General features: G+C 36.7%; 1 protein-coding gene across 3 annotated transcripts in view; it reads right to left on the bottom strand.

Moving 5' to 3' along the window:
• Positions 1-16,743, bottom strand: part of GRIA2 (glutamate ionotropic receptor AMPA type subunit 2) — a 140,014-nt gene extending 123,271 nt beyond the window's left edge. For all 3 annotated transcript variants that reach the window (XM_045879367.2, XM_045879368.2, XM_045879369.1), the window contains exons 1-2: positions 16,656-16,743; positions 15,981-16,121 (exon numbers count right to left, since the gene is read on the bottom strand). In XM_045879367.2, coding sequence (XP_045735323.1) covers positions 15,981-16,121; positions 16,656-16,743 — 229 coding nt within the window. The remainder of the gene's footprint in view (positions 1-15,980; positions 16,122-16,655) is intronic.
• Positions 16,744-19,864: the final 3,121 nt, after the last annotated feature.

Below are 19,864 nucleotides of genomic sequence, written 5' to 3'. Positions count from 1 at the left end.
TACATTCCTTAGTCTGTAATAGAGTTTCAATCTTGTTTATTTCATTTTCTGGGTTAATTCCCTGTTTGTTTTTTAACTCCCTAAAGACTTGTTTACTCAAGAAAAAACTCAGATGGCATTTCAAATCAATAAGGAAAAAAATGCATTTTTTAGTATTCTGTGTTGTGACAATTGGCTAACCTTATGAAGGAAAAACTACAGCTAGATCCTTACTTTAGTATTTATATCAAATAAATCCAGATGAATCAAAGATTTATTCTGAATCATGAAACAAAAATAGGATGAATACTAATTTTACAAATGAGCAGTTGTTTTTCTTTAAATAACTTTAAGTGGGAAAAGTCTTGCTAAGCAAGGCACAAAAATCCTGAAGGAATAAAATAAACAATCTGTAAATTTGACTAAAATATAAGAATATGTGTACTGATATGAGGAATTTGAGAAACAAGACAGAGGCTCATAGGGGAAGGGAGGGGGAAAATGAAGACAAAACCAGAGAGGGAGACAAACCATAAGAGACTCTTAATCTCAAGAAATGAACTGAGGGTTGCTGGAGGGGAGGGGGGTGGGAGGGATGGCGTGGCTGGGTGATGGGCACTGGGGAGGGTATGTGCTGTGGTGAGCGCTGTTAATTGTGTAAGACTGGTGAATCACAGACCTGTACCCCTGAAACAAATAATACATATACGTTAATTTAAAAAATTAAAAAAAAATAAGAATATGTGTATTCTTAAAAATCATGAACTGAAATCTTGACTCTAAAAATTCATAAACAGGTTAAAAGAAAAACAAAAATAGCCACATAACACAACAAAGTATATGTTACTTTATCATATGTATCCATAAGTAATATAGATCCACAGCCCAACAAAAAACTGGGCAAAGTTATGAACAAGTACATGGGCGCACACACACATACACACATACATACACACAGAGATGCAAGTAATAATGTTAAGAAACTTTTAGCATTAATAAAAAATTATCATTGTAAATTTAAGCAATTAAATACCAGAGGAAAGCTTTAAAAATTTTAGTATTGTACACTACTAGTGAGATCAGGAGAAAACAGGCACACTCATACACTGTAGGTAGGATTGTAAATTGATATGCCTTTTTTGGACAGTTAACACAATTTCAAATTCAAACACCTTTGACTCGGTTATTCCACTCACAGAAATCTATTCTGCAAACTCATTTGCACGCAATATTAAAATAGAGAGCAAAATGTAGAAAAAAATCATCAACAAAAGACAGGGCTAAATAACAAGAGAATTCTATGCAAGGACTACAGAGAAAATGGAAACTGTGCAGATAAAAGAAGCACTCCAATTTTTGTAAGTTAGAAGCAACCAAGATACAGATAGCACAGTGCATATATTATACTAGAATTTCTAGAAACCATGATGGTTATAATCTGAAAGAAGTGGAATTGGGGGAGGGGAAAAGACTCAATATTTATTACATTCCCTTTTGTGGTGTTTAAAAAATTACCATATGCAAGAGTTATTTTGATCAGAATTTTTAACTTTAAAATATTAAGACCTTAAGAATCTAAATTCTAATTTTTTCCATGTTTTAAGTTTTAAATCATTCAAAATACCAAAATGTTATCATTCACAAATATTTTAATTATTTTATATTTTCTATTTACTAAAACTACATAATTTTTTAAAGATTTACTTATTTATTTGAGAGATAGAGCATGAGCATGGAGTTGGGGGCAGAGAGAGAGGGAGAGAGAATCCCAAGCAGACTCCCTGCTGAGCACAGAGCCTGACTGGGGCTAAATCTCAGAACCCTGAAATCATGACCTGAACTGAAATCAAGAGTCAGGTGCTTAACCAACTCAGCCACCAACATGCCCCTACATCAATTTTTTAGATAATTACAATCTTCTACCTGAAATACTCAAACCGCTATAATAATCAAAGTTTAGATTTTATAAAATCTGTCCTAACATTACAAGAGAAGTAGTAATATGTTAGTTCAATAATTTCAAAATAACTATACATATCAATATCTTAACTATTTCATAAAACTTATTATTGTAAAAACTGTAATTTATTTCTTAACAAGCTAAAATAGCATTTATGGTAATTATATAATATAGCCAACATCTAATTAATTTATATAAAGACCACCCAGCAATTTTCATAGTGTACACCAGTTCAAACAACTTAAAAGCTTTTGGCAGAGAAGGAAAAAAAGAAAATCATGCAAAATAAAATGTAAACAAATCTGATTCAAAAATTACAATTCTTTTTGACAGATCTTCCATTCACATTATAATTAATATCACTAGTTTCTCATTTGGCCACCTATTTTTCAACAATATATTCTAAATCACTATATAAGATCATTATTTTTCAGCTTCCATCAAGACCATTTTATGTTTTCTTCACAATTTTTGGAATTACCATTTCTATTCTTAAGATACTTTGATTCAAATCTAGTTCCAAGGTACTTAATTATATTTATAAACAGTCTAGAAACCATGACTACACTACACACACTAACATAATAAGAAAATCACCTAGCTAATCTAGATTAACTACTACGTTTGCCATAAAAAAGATTTTGGACCCATGAATAATTTCCAATACAGAAACCTTATCTTTCTTTGTCACCTCAGATATCATCAAGGGATTGGCATTGAGTAGATATCTACTAAAAGTTTGAGAAAACAGGTAAAGAGAAGAAAATCCTGTAAGTTTTGACACATACTAACAAAGGTAGACATGAGTATTTTGAAGACAAGCATTTGACTTTTATCCAATGCATTCTACCTCCGGTCCAAATCAAAAGTCATCAGTATAACTTTACCTTGTAAATACATGGATTTGCTTTAAAAGAACACTTTTGACCCAAGTTCTGACTACACTACAGATTTCATATGATGATAACTGCAATATGAGGCAGCATCAGATTAATGCAAGTCAAAATGAGGTAATGAATAGTTTATAAACAAAGAAAAATGTTAGCTCATTCATGGGATTTCCTTATTTTTACTTACTGTCAGTGGTTACATCCCCTCAAAAAGTTTCTATCCATTCTCCAAAAGAAGGAGAGCCTCCCTTATTCATGCTGAGGAGGGAACTTATAAGGAAGATGACAATGGGCCAACCAACCAGCAGCAAGTTGCAGATAATTGATCCACAAGGAAGAAATCACAAAGAACATGTCCTGTGTCACGCTGTTCATGGGAAATATCTACCATCATTTTTACTTGCTCAAATATATTGATGGTAAAAGTGGTAACTGAATAAAATTAGATATTCACAATTAAAGCTAACCAGAATCTACATTTTTATTAACTTATTCATGATTTTCAGTTTCTTCTGTTTACCTTTTGAATTTTAGGGAGAAGGTTTGTGGACCAAGAACACCCTAAAATTAGTGTAAGTTGTGCATATTCACCAGTTTCCTAAAAATGAAAATAGAATAAAATCCTGGTCTCTAATATTAGCTGGAATGGCCATATTAAAGAAGCTTATTAATTTGAAAATTACATAGAGAGGTAAATTAGCTCTCCTTAGCTACTTTCTCTTTCAAGCATTCTAAAAGGATGGAGCCAAGCAAGGGACACTTTGGTGGCCCAGTTGGTTAAGTGTGTGACTCTTGATTTGGGCTCAGGTCATGATCTCGGGGTCCTGGAATCGAGTCCCAGGTCTGGCTCCGTGCTCTCCTTGTCCCTCTCCCTCTGTGTGGAGTCTGCTTGTCCCTCTCCCTCTGCTCCCCCCCTCCACTCCTCTCTCTCTCTCTCTCTCTCTCTCAAATAAATAAATCTTAAAAAATAAAAGGACGGAGCCAAGTATATGTGACTAATATACACTAAGGGGATTGAAACCACTAAAATTAGCAATTAATCACTATATTATATTGGGCAACTATTATCATTTAAATCTGACACTTATATTATGAGGCAGGTATCATAATGACTCTCATTTTACAGAGGAAGAAACAGGATTAGAAAGTTTAGTTGATATATACAGAGTCACATCACTAGTAAATTTTGGAGTCATTATTTAAAATCACATCTGCTCATCTTAATACACTAGCTTCATTACCACCTAGGACTGGGGAAAGGCTCTGGCCCAGGAAGCAGCAGACAAGAGCTCCTCCACAAACCTGCAGTAGCTTAGAACAATTCACTTAATTTCTGTTTTCTCATCTGGAAATCAGTATAATAATTCCATTTATCCTATAAACTTTACAGAGCTACCTATAGTAAAGACAAAACAGATGTGGAAATATTTTGAAAAGATGAAAGTTACACATAAATACAAAGCTATCAAATACATAAGCTCTCTGAAGGCAAGAGTTTTAATCTCCTCCATTGCTGTGAGCATGCTGTTTAGTTCCCAGTAAAGGGCTAGGATACACAAAGGAAGGGAATATTTGGATCATTTATGACAAACTAATAAACGCCATTTATTTTCTCATTTAAACCTCCAATAATATCAGGTGTGAGGAGGAAACAGCCTCATACTACAAAGAGAAAAAAACATGCTTTGTATGATAAAGCTACTGATCATATTCAAACCCGTATTTGCCTGATTTCAAAGCCTCTGGTCTCTTGACAGCTTTTCATTTAAATAAATATAATTTAATTAATCAGGTGAAATAAAACATTAGGAATCTATAATGTGTACAGTTCAAAAAAGATATCAAACGATATCTTAATTATGTGCTTGAAAGATCTACCAGGGATAAAAGAGTTCCAAATTGCTGACATCCTAAATGTAAGTGATATGCTACAAAGGGAAAGCTGTGGTATCACCCGAGTTTTGGTACCTCAGTCTTTAAAAATCATTTTCATACTTTAGTGCACCAAACATAATTTTAAGTGGTTTGTGTGGTTTATTTTGCTAGTCTCTTCTTTGCCATGAAACAACATATGTCATGCTGTGCTATACAAACAGTAGAAAAAGATTCCAACAAGAAACCAGAAATGCGTTTTTCTTTCTCTCCCACCTCCTATATCAATACACATCAAAAGTACCTAAAGATCCTAACACAGTAAGTAATAATAAAAGTTCACTAATTTTCATGCACTTAGATGAGTCACAGTACGTAGTGTTTTATGTCTACGGTGTATTTTCAAAGCAGTTTTCTAATGTATGATTGATTCCCTTTTACAAAGGTGGAAACTGAGACTTACCTAGACTAAACTTGTCTGATGTCACTCATCTAACAATAGGACTAGAATCTGGTTTCAAGTTCAGACTCCTAGCCAATGCTATTCTGTCTCACATGTTATCAGGGCTGCAAACTGCGTGCGTTTATCGTTAAGATGACAACCCTTGACTTGTCTGTGTTCTTAGTATAAAGATGAGGATTTATAGTCCTTCCCATCAAAGAACTAAAACTATATCATTCCTTGATATTCCCTGTGAATTGTTGCCTCTCTTCCTAAAATTTCCTCTGCATATGTAAATCAGTAATAATACCAGAAATTTGTAAAAACAAGTGAAGCTATAAATTGTGAAAGTGCTGGGAATTATAAAGCTCAAATCTCCATTTCCTATGGAAACTAAAAACAAGATTAAAATTTTTCAATTCCTCACAAGATAAGACACGAATAAAGAAAAAATCATGACATAAGTTGAAAGGTATCTTTCAAGAAAAACGAGCAAAGCACACTCCTTTCCTACCATCCCTAGAATCATTTCCAGAACTTTCTTTGGATTGCTATGAGAGATTTTTTTTAAAGGAAGCCCCTCCCCCAACTCTAGAGTTGAAGGGGTATTTCTGTGGTAGCTGGATCATTGAAAACAATCCCTCTAAATATCTGTAATCCACAATAAATAACTTACATGAAGCCCGTGAGGAGTAAGTTAAAAATGTTCCAAGTTAGGGGGCGCCTGGGTGGCTCAGTTGGTTAAGCGACTGCCTTCGGCTCAGGTCATGATCCTGGAGTTCCTGGATCGAGTCCCGCATCGGGCTCCCTGCTCGGCAGGGAGCCTGCTTCTCCCTCTGACCCTCCCCCCTCTCATGTGCTCTCTCTCTCATTCTCTCTCTCAAATAAATAAATAAAATCTTTAAAAAAAAAAAAAAAAAAATGTTCCAAGTTAGTATCACTAAAATATATATGACAATATTTTCAAATATATTGACCAAACCGATCATCCTATACCTTATAAGCCTTATTCTTCGGATTGAAACTACCCATTGTGTTCAGCATTTCAGTGCCAAATGGCCTTTAAGAATTTTTAAATAATTAACTGTAATGACAAAAATTATATATTGGTTGTGAATTATCATTAATTTTGTTGAATATTCGGGTACCTGGGTGACTCAGTCAGTTAAATGTCCGCCTTTGACTCAGGTCATTATCCCAGGGTCCTGGCATCGAGTCCCGCATCGGACTACCTGCTTGATGGGGAGCCTGCTTGTCCCTCTGCTCTTCACCCTGCTTGTGTTCTCTCTCGCTCGCTCGCTCGCTCTCTCTCAAATAAATAAATTAATTAAAATAAATTTTTGTTGAATATTCTTCTAAGATGTTAATATATTTTAAATATATCTGGGATTGTTAAAATATTATTTAGATGTTAAAGAAATGGAATATATTATCACAGATAACACACTAAAAGACAAATTTTTCTGGGTTCTACTGATGAGCCCTATTAGCATTTATCAAGCAGTTGTTCAGTTGCTATACAATATCTCAGGTACCCCAGGCAGGGGGTCAAGTTCATGTCCCTCCTAAATTCAAAGTCTAGTGAGATGTGCCACATAACATATTTTTATCTACAATGTTTTCCAAAATTTTTCAGACAGAATTTTACCTCTTAATTACCGAGGACAAATTTTTTACCAGCTCAGAGTGATAAAGTGCCTTAAATTGGTGTTTTGCATAAAAGGATGCATAATGTCTCCTTTCCTTCTTGTCTCCCTGTGGAAGTAGTTAATAGTTTCTATTTGTCAAAAGCAATATTGATGTAAGAATTCACTGTTTTGTAGTAGTTCAATGCCAGTGTAGATGAAGACTGATCATAGACTTGCAAACTGGGGGACTCCAAGCCAAAGAGAAGCTTAAACAAAAGGATTTCCATTTCCCAATTCCTACTGCCCTACCTAGTGCACCACGTTACACTGCCTTTTGGAGTTTATCCTGCTTTCCCATGGCCCTCTTCCCACACTTTAAGAATCTGGCAATTTCAATTTACAATAAAGAAAAGAGATACTTTTCCCCTTGGCCTGAAGATATTTATTTCAAAATATTTATTTCATTCTATCCTTTTAGTTCTGCATAAGAAATAAAAAACATAATCAAATTGCTGACATCCTTAACTGCAATGAACTGAACACCAGTGCTAGGGGAATTGTAAAATGAAAACTAAATCTGGAAGAGAACAGGATTGTAACGTAAAGCTTTAATATCAGCTGCAAAGACTTACAGGCTGAGAAAATCTTTTCTTATATCAAATTATGTAACTTGAGTTTCAGTTAAATTTATGCTGAAGTTAGAAATGATCAACTAATGGGGCACCTGGGTGGCTCAGTCGTTAAGCGTCTGCCTTCAGCTCAGGTCATGATCTCAGGGTCCTGGGATGGAGCCCCACCTCAGGCTCTCTGCTCAGCAGGAAGTCTGCTCCTCCCTCTCCCACTCCCCTTGCTTGTGTTCCCTCTCTCGCTGTGTCTCTTTCTGTCAAATAAATAAATAAAATCTTTTAAAAAAATTTAAAAAAAAAAGAAATGATCGACTAAGGCCACATTCTCTCGTAAGGATTAAGAATCAGGTAACACTTCACTATATCTTAATAATAAGCATACAGTTTATTCAGCTTATATAACCATATTTCTATCATTTCTATCAGTATAACTGGGTATTTATAAATATAAGACCAAAAACGCTTGCATTCAAGGAGCGTGTTGTGAGGTTCACTGAAATTCAACCGGAGTGAAAGTATCAGAGGACCATAAAACAAGTGAATATCAGGGATACCTGGGTGGCTCAGTCGGTTAAGCATCTGACTTCCGCTCAGGTCATGATCTAGGTCATGATCTCAGGGTCCTGGGATCCAGCCCATGCATCCTGTTCCCCACTCAGTGGGGAGTCTGCTTGTCCCTCTGCCCCTCCCCTGCTCATGCTCTTTTTCTCAAATAAATAAATAAAATCTTTTTAAAAAAGTGAATATCATAGTATTTATCAATTAAAATTAATTATACATGAAGGGTTAATAAATTCCATAGAAAAATATGATAACATATTCAAAACATTTTGGACACACTAAAATTTAGGCACTTAGTTCAACACAGTTTGAGCTCATATTTTAAATACTGAAATAATGAGGAAAAAGCATAAGTATTAACAAACCCATAAACTATATAACACTATGATTTAAAATTCTTTAAAAGAACAATCTAAATAGTAAAACTATGATGAGTGCATGCGTCATTTACTAGAGAAATGTGAAAAGATATGAAAATTAAAGCAATCTAAGAAACTATCTCCTTATAAATTTCCTTCCTATAATGAACCTGTATTCTCTCAAATCTATTTGTTCTATACAGTTGAACACACTTACAAATGTCAAGGCTCTCAATTTTAAAACTGTCTTTGACCTTAAGCTACAAATCAGTAGTAAGCATTTTAAATGATTTTTTTCAATAAGTTAATCAATGTCCAAAAACTAAAAGTTTATAATAACAAGTTGAGGGGGTTTTGCTGAAGCAAATTATCCATAGAATAAAAACAGGACAAAGCTAAATTACTGGAAAATAAATCTTAAAAGTAAAAAAAAAAAAAAAAAAAAGCAAGCATATAAAAAAACTGCACACAATAGCACAAATATCAGAGCAACTGGTCCACAACAAGACACTATGTCCATAAACTCATTCTGAGATATCCACTAAAAGAAAAAAGAATTTATAATTTGGTACTTTAAAAAAAAATTTGCAATAAAAGATTAACACAGAAAACTGTGGCATATTATATTGTGGGGGTAGGGGGAGACTGACAATTTTGCGGCCATTCAAGGAACATGTATAGTCACATTTTGAGAAAAGTCCAAAACTAAAATGGAAGCTGAGCACACCCATAACCCTCAGGGCCCTTATAATGGAGTCTTGAATTCTAACCACTAGCAGCATGGCTTTGGCATCACCCGAACAGCATTTGTAAATCCTCTTTAAAGTGTGTATTCTACTTATCTTCAGCAAATTGCTTTAATATATAGCAATGTATCTTAAGGAATAAAGATAACTTTGAAAATACCTAGCTTGTAGATGAAAATGAAAAATATATTACACCTCTATCTAAATAGGCTATGAGGCAGATGCCAAGTAAACTGTTTCTTTTGAAACCAAAATGGAGAGGAAAAGCAAAATCCTGACTTTAAAATGTATAATTCTACAATAAGAAAATCTGCTATAATATTAAATGCGTTTAATGGATAAATAATCATTAAGTCCCTCAGTGCACTAAGAACTAGGCTAAGGTTTCTGAACGATACAAAGACAACAACGGCATGATCCTGTCTCCTTTAAGAAGGCCACATTTTCATTACCCAAGTTAATTTTTAAATGTTTTCATTCTATAAATTAAAATTATCAAAAATGACAAAATAAATTGAATAGTATTGAAAAATAATAGGTGTCAGACTCTTAACACCACTGTGAGAACCACACTCATCTTTTTTTTTTTTTTCCAAATTAGAAAAATCAACTTTGAAAAACATTTGATGTTTGAAATGTTTTAAATCAGGGAGGATTTTGAAATTTTAACTTTGAATTCAACAACTAATTACCCTATTGTACCGAAGAGACCTACTCATACAAGAGGTTTGGCAATTAATTACTCAAATCACTAGAGAAAAATCTCAGAAATTTGGCTGAAAACTGCCATAATAAAATAGCTAATATTTTAATCATATCTAGGGAAACTTCAGTAGAATCCAGGTGGAAAATAAAAAGGAAAGGAAACATAATTTATCCAGTGGCCATTACCATCCCAATAAAATGTTTAAATCGAATACAAGATTTTAGCTCTGTGTAATGTACCCTTTGTTCACTTAAAAAAAAAAAAACTCTATTTAAATTTAAATTTTATTTCCTGTATTTGCTCTGCAGATTAAGTATTTCCATTGACTCTTTTTTAAAAGGGGAAGGCAAAGAGGAGGAAGAGAGGAAGAGGAAGGAAAAAACCATATTCTCTGAAAACAATTATACAGCAACACATGCTGGAATAGTTAGGAAACAATTGTTCTTCTCAGCCTTCCTTAATATTTGGGGGGCCCTAGGGGAAGTTCAAAAGTTTGTATAGTGTTACTGGAAGAGATTATGAGAGGATCTGAGGTCTGAGCATGAATCAGCATTCTATTGTCATAATGTCACAGTGCATCGAACTTATCACTTTAAAGGCTTGATGTGAAACAGAAATTCTCCATACCTCTTGAGTCAGCAGGTTAAGCCTGCAAGACCTCAAAAAGGAATAGCACAAGAATAAATTATTATTAAGTTTCTATCATGTCATATAGTATTTTTTTATTTAAATATCTTTTTTCTCTTATCCTAAAATAGAATGTTTCAACTGATGCAATTCTTTGATTTCTGTTTAGTATAACGTATCATTTTCTTGAAATTCTCTTGTGATAAGTGAAGTACGAAAGTTTAACTACAAAAAAACCTAATGACGAATTATTCTTACATATCAGGAGCTAGTTCTTTCTTTGTAACCTCCAACTTAATATAACAATATTTACACCACCAGGTTGTAAGGTATTGTGTTCTGTTACATGTGTTCATGGTTTTCTTCATACCGTGAGTTCTTATTTTGGCTTAACAGCATCCAAGTTGATTCTAGTTTTGTAAAATTTTTGCATATGTTGGTAACTCCAGGTTTTAGTAATTGCCTCAATAAAAATGGCAAGACATGATAGCCCATCTATAACTATATATAAACATGTCCATACTCACACATATACATACATACTCACAATCGCATTCATGCAAAATGTAATAAAGGTTTAGCAAATATGAATTAATTCAGTGAACACAGATATACAATTTCAATAGTTCACAACAAAAATTCAATGATAAGAAATACACCTTAAAAATGATATCTGAAGAATCAAGGTTAAAAAGTCAAAAAAAAATAAAATTTTAGAATTCTCTCTCTTCTGAGAGCATTTACAATCAATGCTGTCTCTGGATGCCTTTTTAAATTATTTATTATCATATTAATCAATTTTACAAGGATATTCAAGATAATCTATATAAAATCAAAGGCACTCTGTTTTAAGAGACATTTTAGTTGTTTTTCAAACAGAATTTTAAATGAACTTTTTCAAAGTAAACACCATTTATATATTTTTTAAATTTCTCTAAATAAATGTGTTTACAATGTTTCAAAAGGTATTTAGTGTGCGCAACAGTTTTATGAAAGAACAATATTTTCTCCAACATCCCCATCTGCTGGCTTAGAGAAAAAGTAGATTTTTATCTGTTATTTCTTTAAATATTTTTATAATTTATTTTATGGAATTGAAATGTAAAATTAGATTATTTTAAAATAGACTAATAGCAATTTGTCAAAGTCATTCATGAAAAGAAATAGAAAGGAAAGATTTTGAAGAGGAAATCTCATATTAATCATTCTAAAGCCCTATGGGATCCAATATTCATGTTTGTAGCTGCTTTAGACAGTTTTGTTTTAAAGAAATTTTGGTAATGAGCAGAGTACTCATTTCTTAAATTTTTTGAGAATGTAAAAATATTTAGTATTTTCCTAAAATCTGCTGTTTTGTTAAACTATATATAATATGTGGTGTGAACATATATGACAAAATCAAATTTATTATTTTCAAAAAATCTGAGTTTCTGTAATATACTGCTTCTGTATAAGAACAATTAGAATATCTTCACATCCTCAAAGGTTCTTAGAAAAGACCATGGTGGCCAGTGCACACTGAAGGCCTCAAGGTCGACGAGACTTTGAAAACTATTCAAAAGAGTACAGAAGGAAAAGGTTAGGAAAAAAAAATGAATTTCTATGAGAAAAGTATTCATTTATTCTCTGACGACCAGAAGGCACTCAGTAAATATTGAAAGAAGGAAGAGAGTACGGAGGGAGGGACGGAGAAAGGAAGAAAGGAAGGAAGGAAGAAAGAAGGAATGGAGGAGGGAGGGAAGGAAGGAATGGAGAGGGTAGGGAAGGAAGGAAGAGAGGGAAGAAGGGGGAAAGGAAGGAGGGAAGGAAGGAGGGAGGGAGGGAGGGAGGAATTCTTGAGGCCCATCACTAGTCTGAACTGTTGAACACATCAGATGCTAGTTTTTTTTTTTTTTCTCCTGGTTTTATGGTTTGTATTTTCTCATATTAAAGGTTTATGTTTTATCGGCCTTCAAGAAAAAATAAAAATCTTAGTACTATCTCTAGCTAAGAAGAAAGAGAAGGAGGAAAGGAAAGGAGGAGGGAGGAGGGGGAGAGTGAAAGAGAAAGAAAGAATTGGAAATCTGTCTATTTCCTCAAGTACCCATGGAAACAAATGGGAACAAACAGGTACTTTCCCTATCCCACTGTGACTATGAAAGGGAAAGATGTGGGAGTTGGTGTCCTGCACATTTTACCCAGTTGACAATATAATGACTTCACTTCATTTGCATAACCTGAACCCATTTGGTGGACAGCACTAGATCCTTAAATCAGAGTCAACCTAGACATTTCTAAATAAGTTCCTTTATCTCAGGAATAAAACTAAATTAGTAAACTAATTTCTCTTCTATCTTGAAATTATACTATTGTTATAAAACTCCACTTTCTTAATATATACTCTATGGGATTTTTACAATTTAGCTAGGTGAAACAACAAGCTACTTTATGAAAATTGATTGATGGTACATATTTTAATAATGGAGTTAAAAAATAGAATTCCTACAATTTCTGGAGGAAATGAGAGGAAGTCATTTTGGTTTATCTGTCAACATATTTGATGCTGCTGCTTCCACTTCATATAGTAAAGAATCATGGACTCCCCTGACCAAAAAAGCAAGCAAAGGCTAAGAATCGGAGAAAAATCTTGAGCAGGATTAAAATGATCAAGACTCATCTTGACAAATTTAAGATTAGAGATTTCCATTCATTTCTTGACTACTGACTTCATGGTTGTAGTTCACATGAACATAAAGAGTTAAACTAATTTCACATTTTTCTCCTGCCCTTGGCGAAACAAAAAGAAATGAAGAAGGATACGAACACTCCAGTTCATTTTACAAGCTCTAGATTGTGAAATTCCTAAGGGAATGAAGAAACTGAGTCCCAAATGTTATTTGCTCAATGAGTCAATGTGAACTCTAGAAAATTCTATCCAATATGTCTCTTTTGAATAACAGTGCCTCATTAGTTCTCTTTAACAATCAATAAGATTACTTATAACATGGGAGTGGCACATGCCAAACTTGAAAAGGCATTCAGTTGCTTACCACAATTCGTTTTAGTTTCTCAGAATAATAATAACCCATGGTAGAGTAATTTTGGGATCTGGAGACATGCATTTTTATTTCAGATTCATTTTCTGAGAAAAACAAAAAAATCTGCACAAAATAAAGATTTGATTTTCCCCATTTCTCAGAAGTATGTTCAAACAAATTAAATTGTGTGTGTGTTTTCGATGAAATTCATGTGCCATGGATGTATTCATTCTGTGGAAATTCATGGAGTTATATGTCCTAATATATATACATTTCCTGTCTGCATAACTTATTTCAATACAATTCATATTAAAAATAAATCTATTCAAAAATATCGAGACTGAAGACCTAAACCAGTCACCTAACCTAAACCAAAAATAATCTTTAATCTTTACAAAGCCCCAGCACAGTCATTCAACATCTCTTAGAATCAAGGAATATTCATTTTGTTCAGTGGACATATCTGTTATTTTCTCAGTTAGGCACTCTCGTTATTTTCACCAATGAGTGAACTTCTCCAACACTGACCATTTTCAACAGTGTACCTGTCAATTACTTTCACATTGTTTTAGAAATCTACATACTCCCAATAATCATAGTGTTGTCTTAGTTTCACTACTTTTCAAAGCATTTTCACACTAGTATACAATTATATACAGTTAGATACTTAGTACAGACGTAGGTTAAACCCATAACTCAGGAAAAAATAGAAATTTGATGTCAAATCAAATAAATAACCTAAATCTGGTTGGTTAATAGGTCAAGTATAAAAACCTTCAATAATTAAACTACAGCGGCTTCTTTGTATCTATGTACTGAAATTTTTCAAGATATTCTTAATGTTCTTTTACGGAGAATTTTTTTTTTTTTTAAGCTGCAAGTCCACCTTGCCTCTATCTATCTATCTATCTATCTATCTATCTATCTATCTATCTATCTATCTATCTATCATCTATCTATCTATCTATCTCTCCCTGCACGCCTGTCCCTTCAGTTTCTTCTCTCCTTTGGTATCAACATTCGAAGAAAACATACAGCACTGAAACCTTCTTAAATAGGTTCTTTATAAACAACTGGATCCTAGACATCTAACATGACCATAATAATGCCCCTGTTCTATCAGTAAACGAAAATTGTTTCACTTCTTCATCCGAGCCGTGGTAGTTTCAAAATGAGTTGATGATGTTCCTGATATCATAATCAGGGTGACCTATCGAATATATGATTGAGGCTCAGTGTGGGGAATTGAGATGACAACCACTTTGCCTAATGTGGGAACACAGCAGTTGGGCTTTTTCTGTGGTAATTTTCCGCTAGCTCCTCTACACTGTAGCCGAAGTGGAAGGTGAGCCATCTGCGACCCACCCCCCGAAACTGTTAACCATTTAATAAAAACGGAGAACATTAAGGCAGAAAAGAATCCCCCAACCGGGTCGGCAGGAAATGATGGCAGCTGCGGAGAAGGGGGCAGGAAGGCACAGCGCCGGCGGCTGCACTGCCCACGGCCGCGCAGGGGTGGGAGCGCCGGGACAGGAGCCCGCGAGCCTCTCCATTGAACCTTTTAGAGACTTAACGGCTTGGATTCTATTACTTTGTCTGAAGCCTTGACAGAGCTTCATCGCGTGTCCCGGAACCCTGAGCAGAGTGACGGGGCTAACACGGATAACTGCAAAGACTAAAATGGCTGATCAGCGACTTCTGAGGTCCAAACTCGGCCGGATCCAGCTGCTTTCGGGTCCTTCTCCTCTCGCTGCCTTTGCTGGAGCCACGCTACCTGAGAAAAAAGCGCACCCGGCCGGCGAGCTGACCGCGGCGCCCACAGCAGAATGGCCCCCTTCAACTTCGGCTGAAGCTCCGCGGAGCACCGAGAAATCGACTGAGCTCCCGCTCCGCCCCTCCCCGGCCCGGCGGGCGGTGGGCCTGCGTCGGCCTCGCTCCTCGCCGCGCCTCGCCGCGCCCCTCGGGTGGGCGTTATGTAACAATCCCGAACCCAACTCCAGAACCATTTTAACAACTTATCCCGTCGAAGCGGGGAATCTAGGGCTCGCGGGGCCCACACAGTGAATCCGAGCTGGGCCTGTGGATTTAAATCCGGGGTCAGGAGAGGAGTGCAGCTGCCGGGGCGGGCGGCCGGGCTCTAGCAGTGCCCCGTGGGATCTATCCAGCAGCCCGACTGTGCGCCCAGGGGAATAAATGTGTTCTCTGTGGTCAGGGCACCCCCAGTCGCGCAAGGGGGGAGGGGGAGGGGAAGGGGCAAGGAGGGCTTCTCTTGAAGCACTCAAGATAAGCTAGAATCCCCAGAACCTAAGGAAGCCCCCTCCAGCTCCAATCCTCACCCCACTTCCCTAGTGCGCACACTCTTCAATGCTTTTGCTCCCTCTTCACCCCCTCCCCGCCAGTGGGGGTCCCCGAGATTGCAGCCACTTTCTCCCTACGCCGTCACACGCACGCGCGTGTGCAGTCACTCACACCCACACACTGACACACAGAAACACACACACACACCAACCCACACTCGCGGGCGCTCCGCGGGCGGCATCCAAAAGACATGAATATTCATTACTTACAAGCATTAGTGACTGCGAAGCTGTTTGCTACCTCCAAATTGTCGATGTGGGGAGTCAGTCTGAACTCCGAAGTGGAAAACTGAACCATTCCTACCCGAAATGCACTGTATTCCTGATCGGCGCCCCTGGGAAATAGCCCCCCTGCAAAGAACAAACACCAAGCAGAATAGTGTCAGTGCCCGGGAAGGAAAGGAGGGGAGCCCGCTAGCGCCCAACAGCCCAGGAGTCTCTTATTCTCGCTAATAGGCCGAATAAATACATCAAGGGACTCGGGCAGCGGGGAGCTGATCTCCAAATGGTAGCTAAGGGGTCAAGACACAGATGAGAGTCTGAGGGCGAGGTAGGTGGCCAGAAACGTTAGCCTTTCCTGGTAACCACAAGCTTTTCATTCAGACCCCCTAGAGGACCTTAACAAACAGGAAAATGTTGCTTGAGGCAGAATTAATAAAATTTGGGAATCAGAAATGAGAACACCTTTTCCTCTATTGTATCAAAGCCATAGCCTATTCCCTTTGCTTCATGCTAAGAAAAACATGTATATTCTAGGCAGTTTAAATCTGGAATGCAGTTAAGGTATGACATAAGTCTACATGACATGAATTAATTTGTCCACTGTGAACAAAGATTACCACCAAATTATGCACAATTCAAAAGCAGAGCACAAAGGGTACCTACCTATCTGTATGCTGTTAGAAGAGACACCAAAAATCAGTCCCCATAAAACAGGAGAAAGGAGGACAGATATATGCATAATCTTTTGCATTTCCAAGAAAAGTAGAGCATCCACAAAATACCCCCCCCTTTTTTTTTTTTCCTTTTCCTCCTCTTTCTTCCTTGGCGGTTTTCCTCAGCAAATTAGATCCTCTGCATTTTGAGACAGCAATTTAGCACCAAGCTCCTAAAAACCTGAAGTGGAGGCAGAAGAATTCCTATTTCCCAGGTCCTGCTGGTGGCTGCTGATGCCCTGCGCCCTGTCCCTGCTCCCGAAGTCCGGAGGACTGGCTGGATGCAGTTTTCAGCGGAGCTGCCGCTGTGGTTCCAGTGTCTTGGAATATTCAGCACCCTCCCATGCACTCACACACACTCACCCTCTCTCGCGCTCTCTTCTCCCTCTCCCCTCTGTCTCACACACGCGCGCGCGCGCGCGCGCGCACACACACACATACACACACACGCAAGTCACAGAGGAGCAGGCAGTCCCGGGCGCGCGTGCGCGACTCGCGGCAGGATGCTGGCGCGCGCGTCCAAACCCTCCCCCGCACCCCGCACCCCGCACCCCGCACTGCCCTGGCAGCGTCGCGTGCGCGGCGCTAAGAAAGCGCGGCTCAGAGCCGGGCAGCCGCTACCCTTGGTCTAGACCTCGGGTCTCGCGAGCTGTCGCGCCCACCGAACGCTTCTGCCTTTCAGCACCGAGGACAGTGCCCCACTCTTCGCCTCGTGCCACCTTTGTGCCTCCGCAGCAGCTGCCGCTCAGATGCTCCAGCCTGGACCAAACGCAGCGAAGCTGATTTCCGGCTGCTGTGCAGAAGCCGAATTGCTAATTGTTGCCGGTGAAGCGTTTTCTCACCAGGCCCTGCTGTTTTACATTTTAAGTAATTTTTATTTTCGTTTTCTATGGCCTGTGAAAACTCACCTAGCAATGTAGAAAAGCTATCATCCTCCTCACCTGACCCAGCCAAAAAGCAAACAAGGAAACAAAATACCCATCGAAGAACTGTTCCAAAATCGTGAAGTTTTGCTAAATGTGATGTAGCCAGCATCCAGGGACAAACCCAAAATTCTTTCTTTAAAGGCTAAAGCCGCATAGGAGGAGATCAAGATTGAATCTTTGAAATACTTTGCATGGATATCCCATCTTTAGAGTGTGTTCCATTGGGTCATAATGCCAACTTGCAGAGCCAGCTGAGTGCAGGTCTGGCAGACTTCACTAAAGACAGATTCCCTCCTGTAGTAAAGACATGCAGACTTGGCTCTTTAGAAGCCCTTTCTTTACTGAAAGCAGAAGATTCCGTTTCAAGGAAAGGCTCATAGGAGAAAGAAAGAAGATGAAGTAAATCTAGAAAGGCCTTTGAGCTGCACAATCTTTCCCAGGGACCTAGTGAGAAACCGGATATTCCACCGCGTGTTGGCCCTGAGTTTTGAGAAATCACTGCTCAAAGAAAGTAAGCTAAGTTTTCATCACTTTAAACCCGCGAGCTTGAGATCACTGCGAAAGAAAGATGAGGTTAGGGATTAAAGTTTGTGGGAAGGGAGTTGATGGGGAGGATCTAAGACTGGACTTCCCCCCTGCGAAATTTATGCACTTCTCACCGCTTGCCAAGCAGTTGCCTGGGAACCTGCTCTGGCAATTCCTTCAGCTGCCTCAGAAATTCTTAAGTTTTATGGATTTTTTGGTTTAAACAAAGAAATAAAGGACAAGGGATTGTTTCCAGAAGGCCGTAGATTGGAGCCCATAATACTAAAGGACTGACTTGCTAATATTTCAGAATGCTGAGAGTGTTAGTCTATCATGCTGCCTTCCTGTGCAACCATCACACTAGTATCATTCCTACAACCTCTTTGCTAACTGTTACCTCACACTTGCCCCTTAATCATTCCAGGGCTTAATTTCTCCATTTTAGAAATGAGAAAGATGGGCAAAGTGTCCTCTATGGCTCTCAAATCCTATAAATCTGTGATTTCAGGTTATGATCTTCCCCTGCTTTTGATTTTAGATATTTATTCCTAAACCAGGAAGTGAAATACCCATAATATACTACTAAGCTTAGTAAAATACCTTAGTAAAAATACCTCCTAATTTTATCACCAAGAATTTATTTTAGTCTGTTAATAAGCAATTCACTATATGTAAAACAGGCCCTGTGAATTTAAATGCATTTAGTTTTTTAAAAATTAAGTAAGGATAAATGGTAAAAGAGATATAAATAAAAATATATCCAAATTCACAATATAAAGAATAATTAAATTAAGCTTCTCTATTCAATCACTAGTTGTGATGTAAGGCACAAAAAATGATCTGAAATTATTCTCTATTTGAAATATATGATGTATATAAAAATACATATGAATGAATAAATAATTTCTCAGAGCAAAATAAAAAAATACTTTTCCAGCTATTTTCTTTTTTTCTCCATTCAGTTTTTTCCACAAGAACCTCAATTTCATACAAAGAAACTTGGAATGAAAGAAGAGAGAGAAGAGCTTAAATGTGGAGAAACAATGACGTTTGAAGTGTAGATCAATGGAAATTGAATTTTTCTTTTAAAAAATGTTCAAAAACTATTTTCATACTAATCTATTTCAAATTCAAAGGCAAGGATGAACTCAAAATGACTGAATTACATTCTATAATAGCAAATGATATAAAGAAAGAATTTGCTGAATCATAGATCATTTTCCCTAGTAAATAATGTAAGAACTCTGGGTAAATATTACTATTTAATGACAAATTATAATTCATATATAAAATAGAAATAAAAAATTTAGTAGGCATTAGTTGTAATTCAACTGCTATTCTATTAATGTGTCTTTCACAAGGTAGTTATTACGTATGTACATTTCATAACATACCTGTATACATTTCCTGCAATGTTAGTATCATTATATTAATATCATCATTCATGGAACTCTTTCTAATGTGCTATAATATTTATACAGCTTATATTTTTCAAGTATAGAATACTATCAATATAAATGTAATTAAATTGACTGAAGTAAATAGTTATGAAAAGGAATGAAAACTACTAGAATTTATTTTGAATACTTAGAAACTTCTCACTTCAAGAATATATCTCTAATTGATCAGTAATAAAATCAATTTTGAAAATTTCAAAACTACTCGATCTATAGTTGAATAGAGTAGCTTGCTCAAAGAAACAGAATTT

This window comes from Mirounga angustirostris, unplaced genomic scaffold, assembly GCF_029215605.1.
Source record: "Mirounga angustirostris isolate CCGP_5_RB_7025 unplaced genomic scaffold, mMirAng1.0.hap1 SCAF_2, whole genome shotgun sequence".
Lineage (NCBI taxonomy): Eukaryota > Metazoa > Chordata > Mammalia > Carnivora > Phocidae > Mirounga > Mirounga angustirostris.
This window is presented reverse-complemented; position numbering and strand designations above follow the sequence as displayed.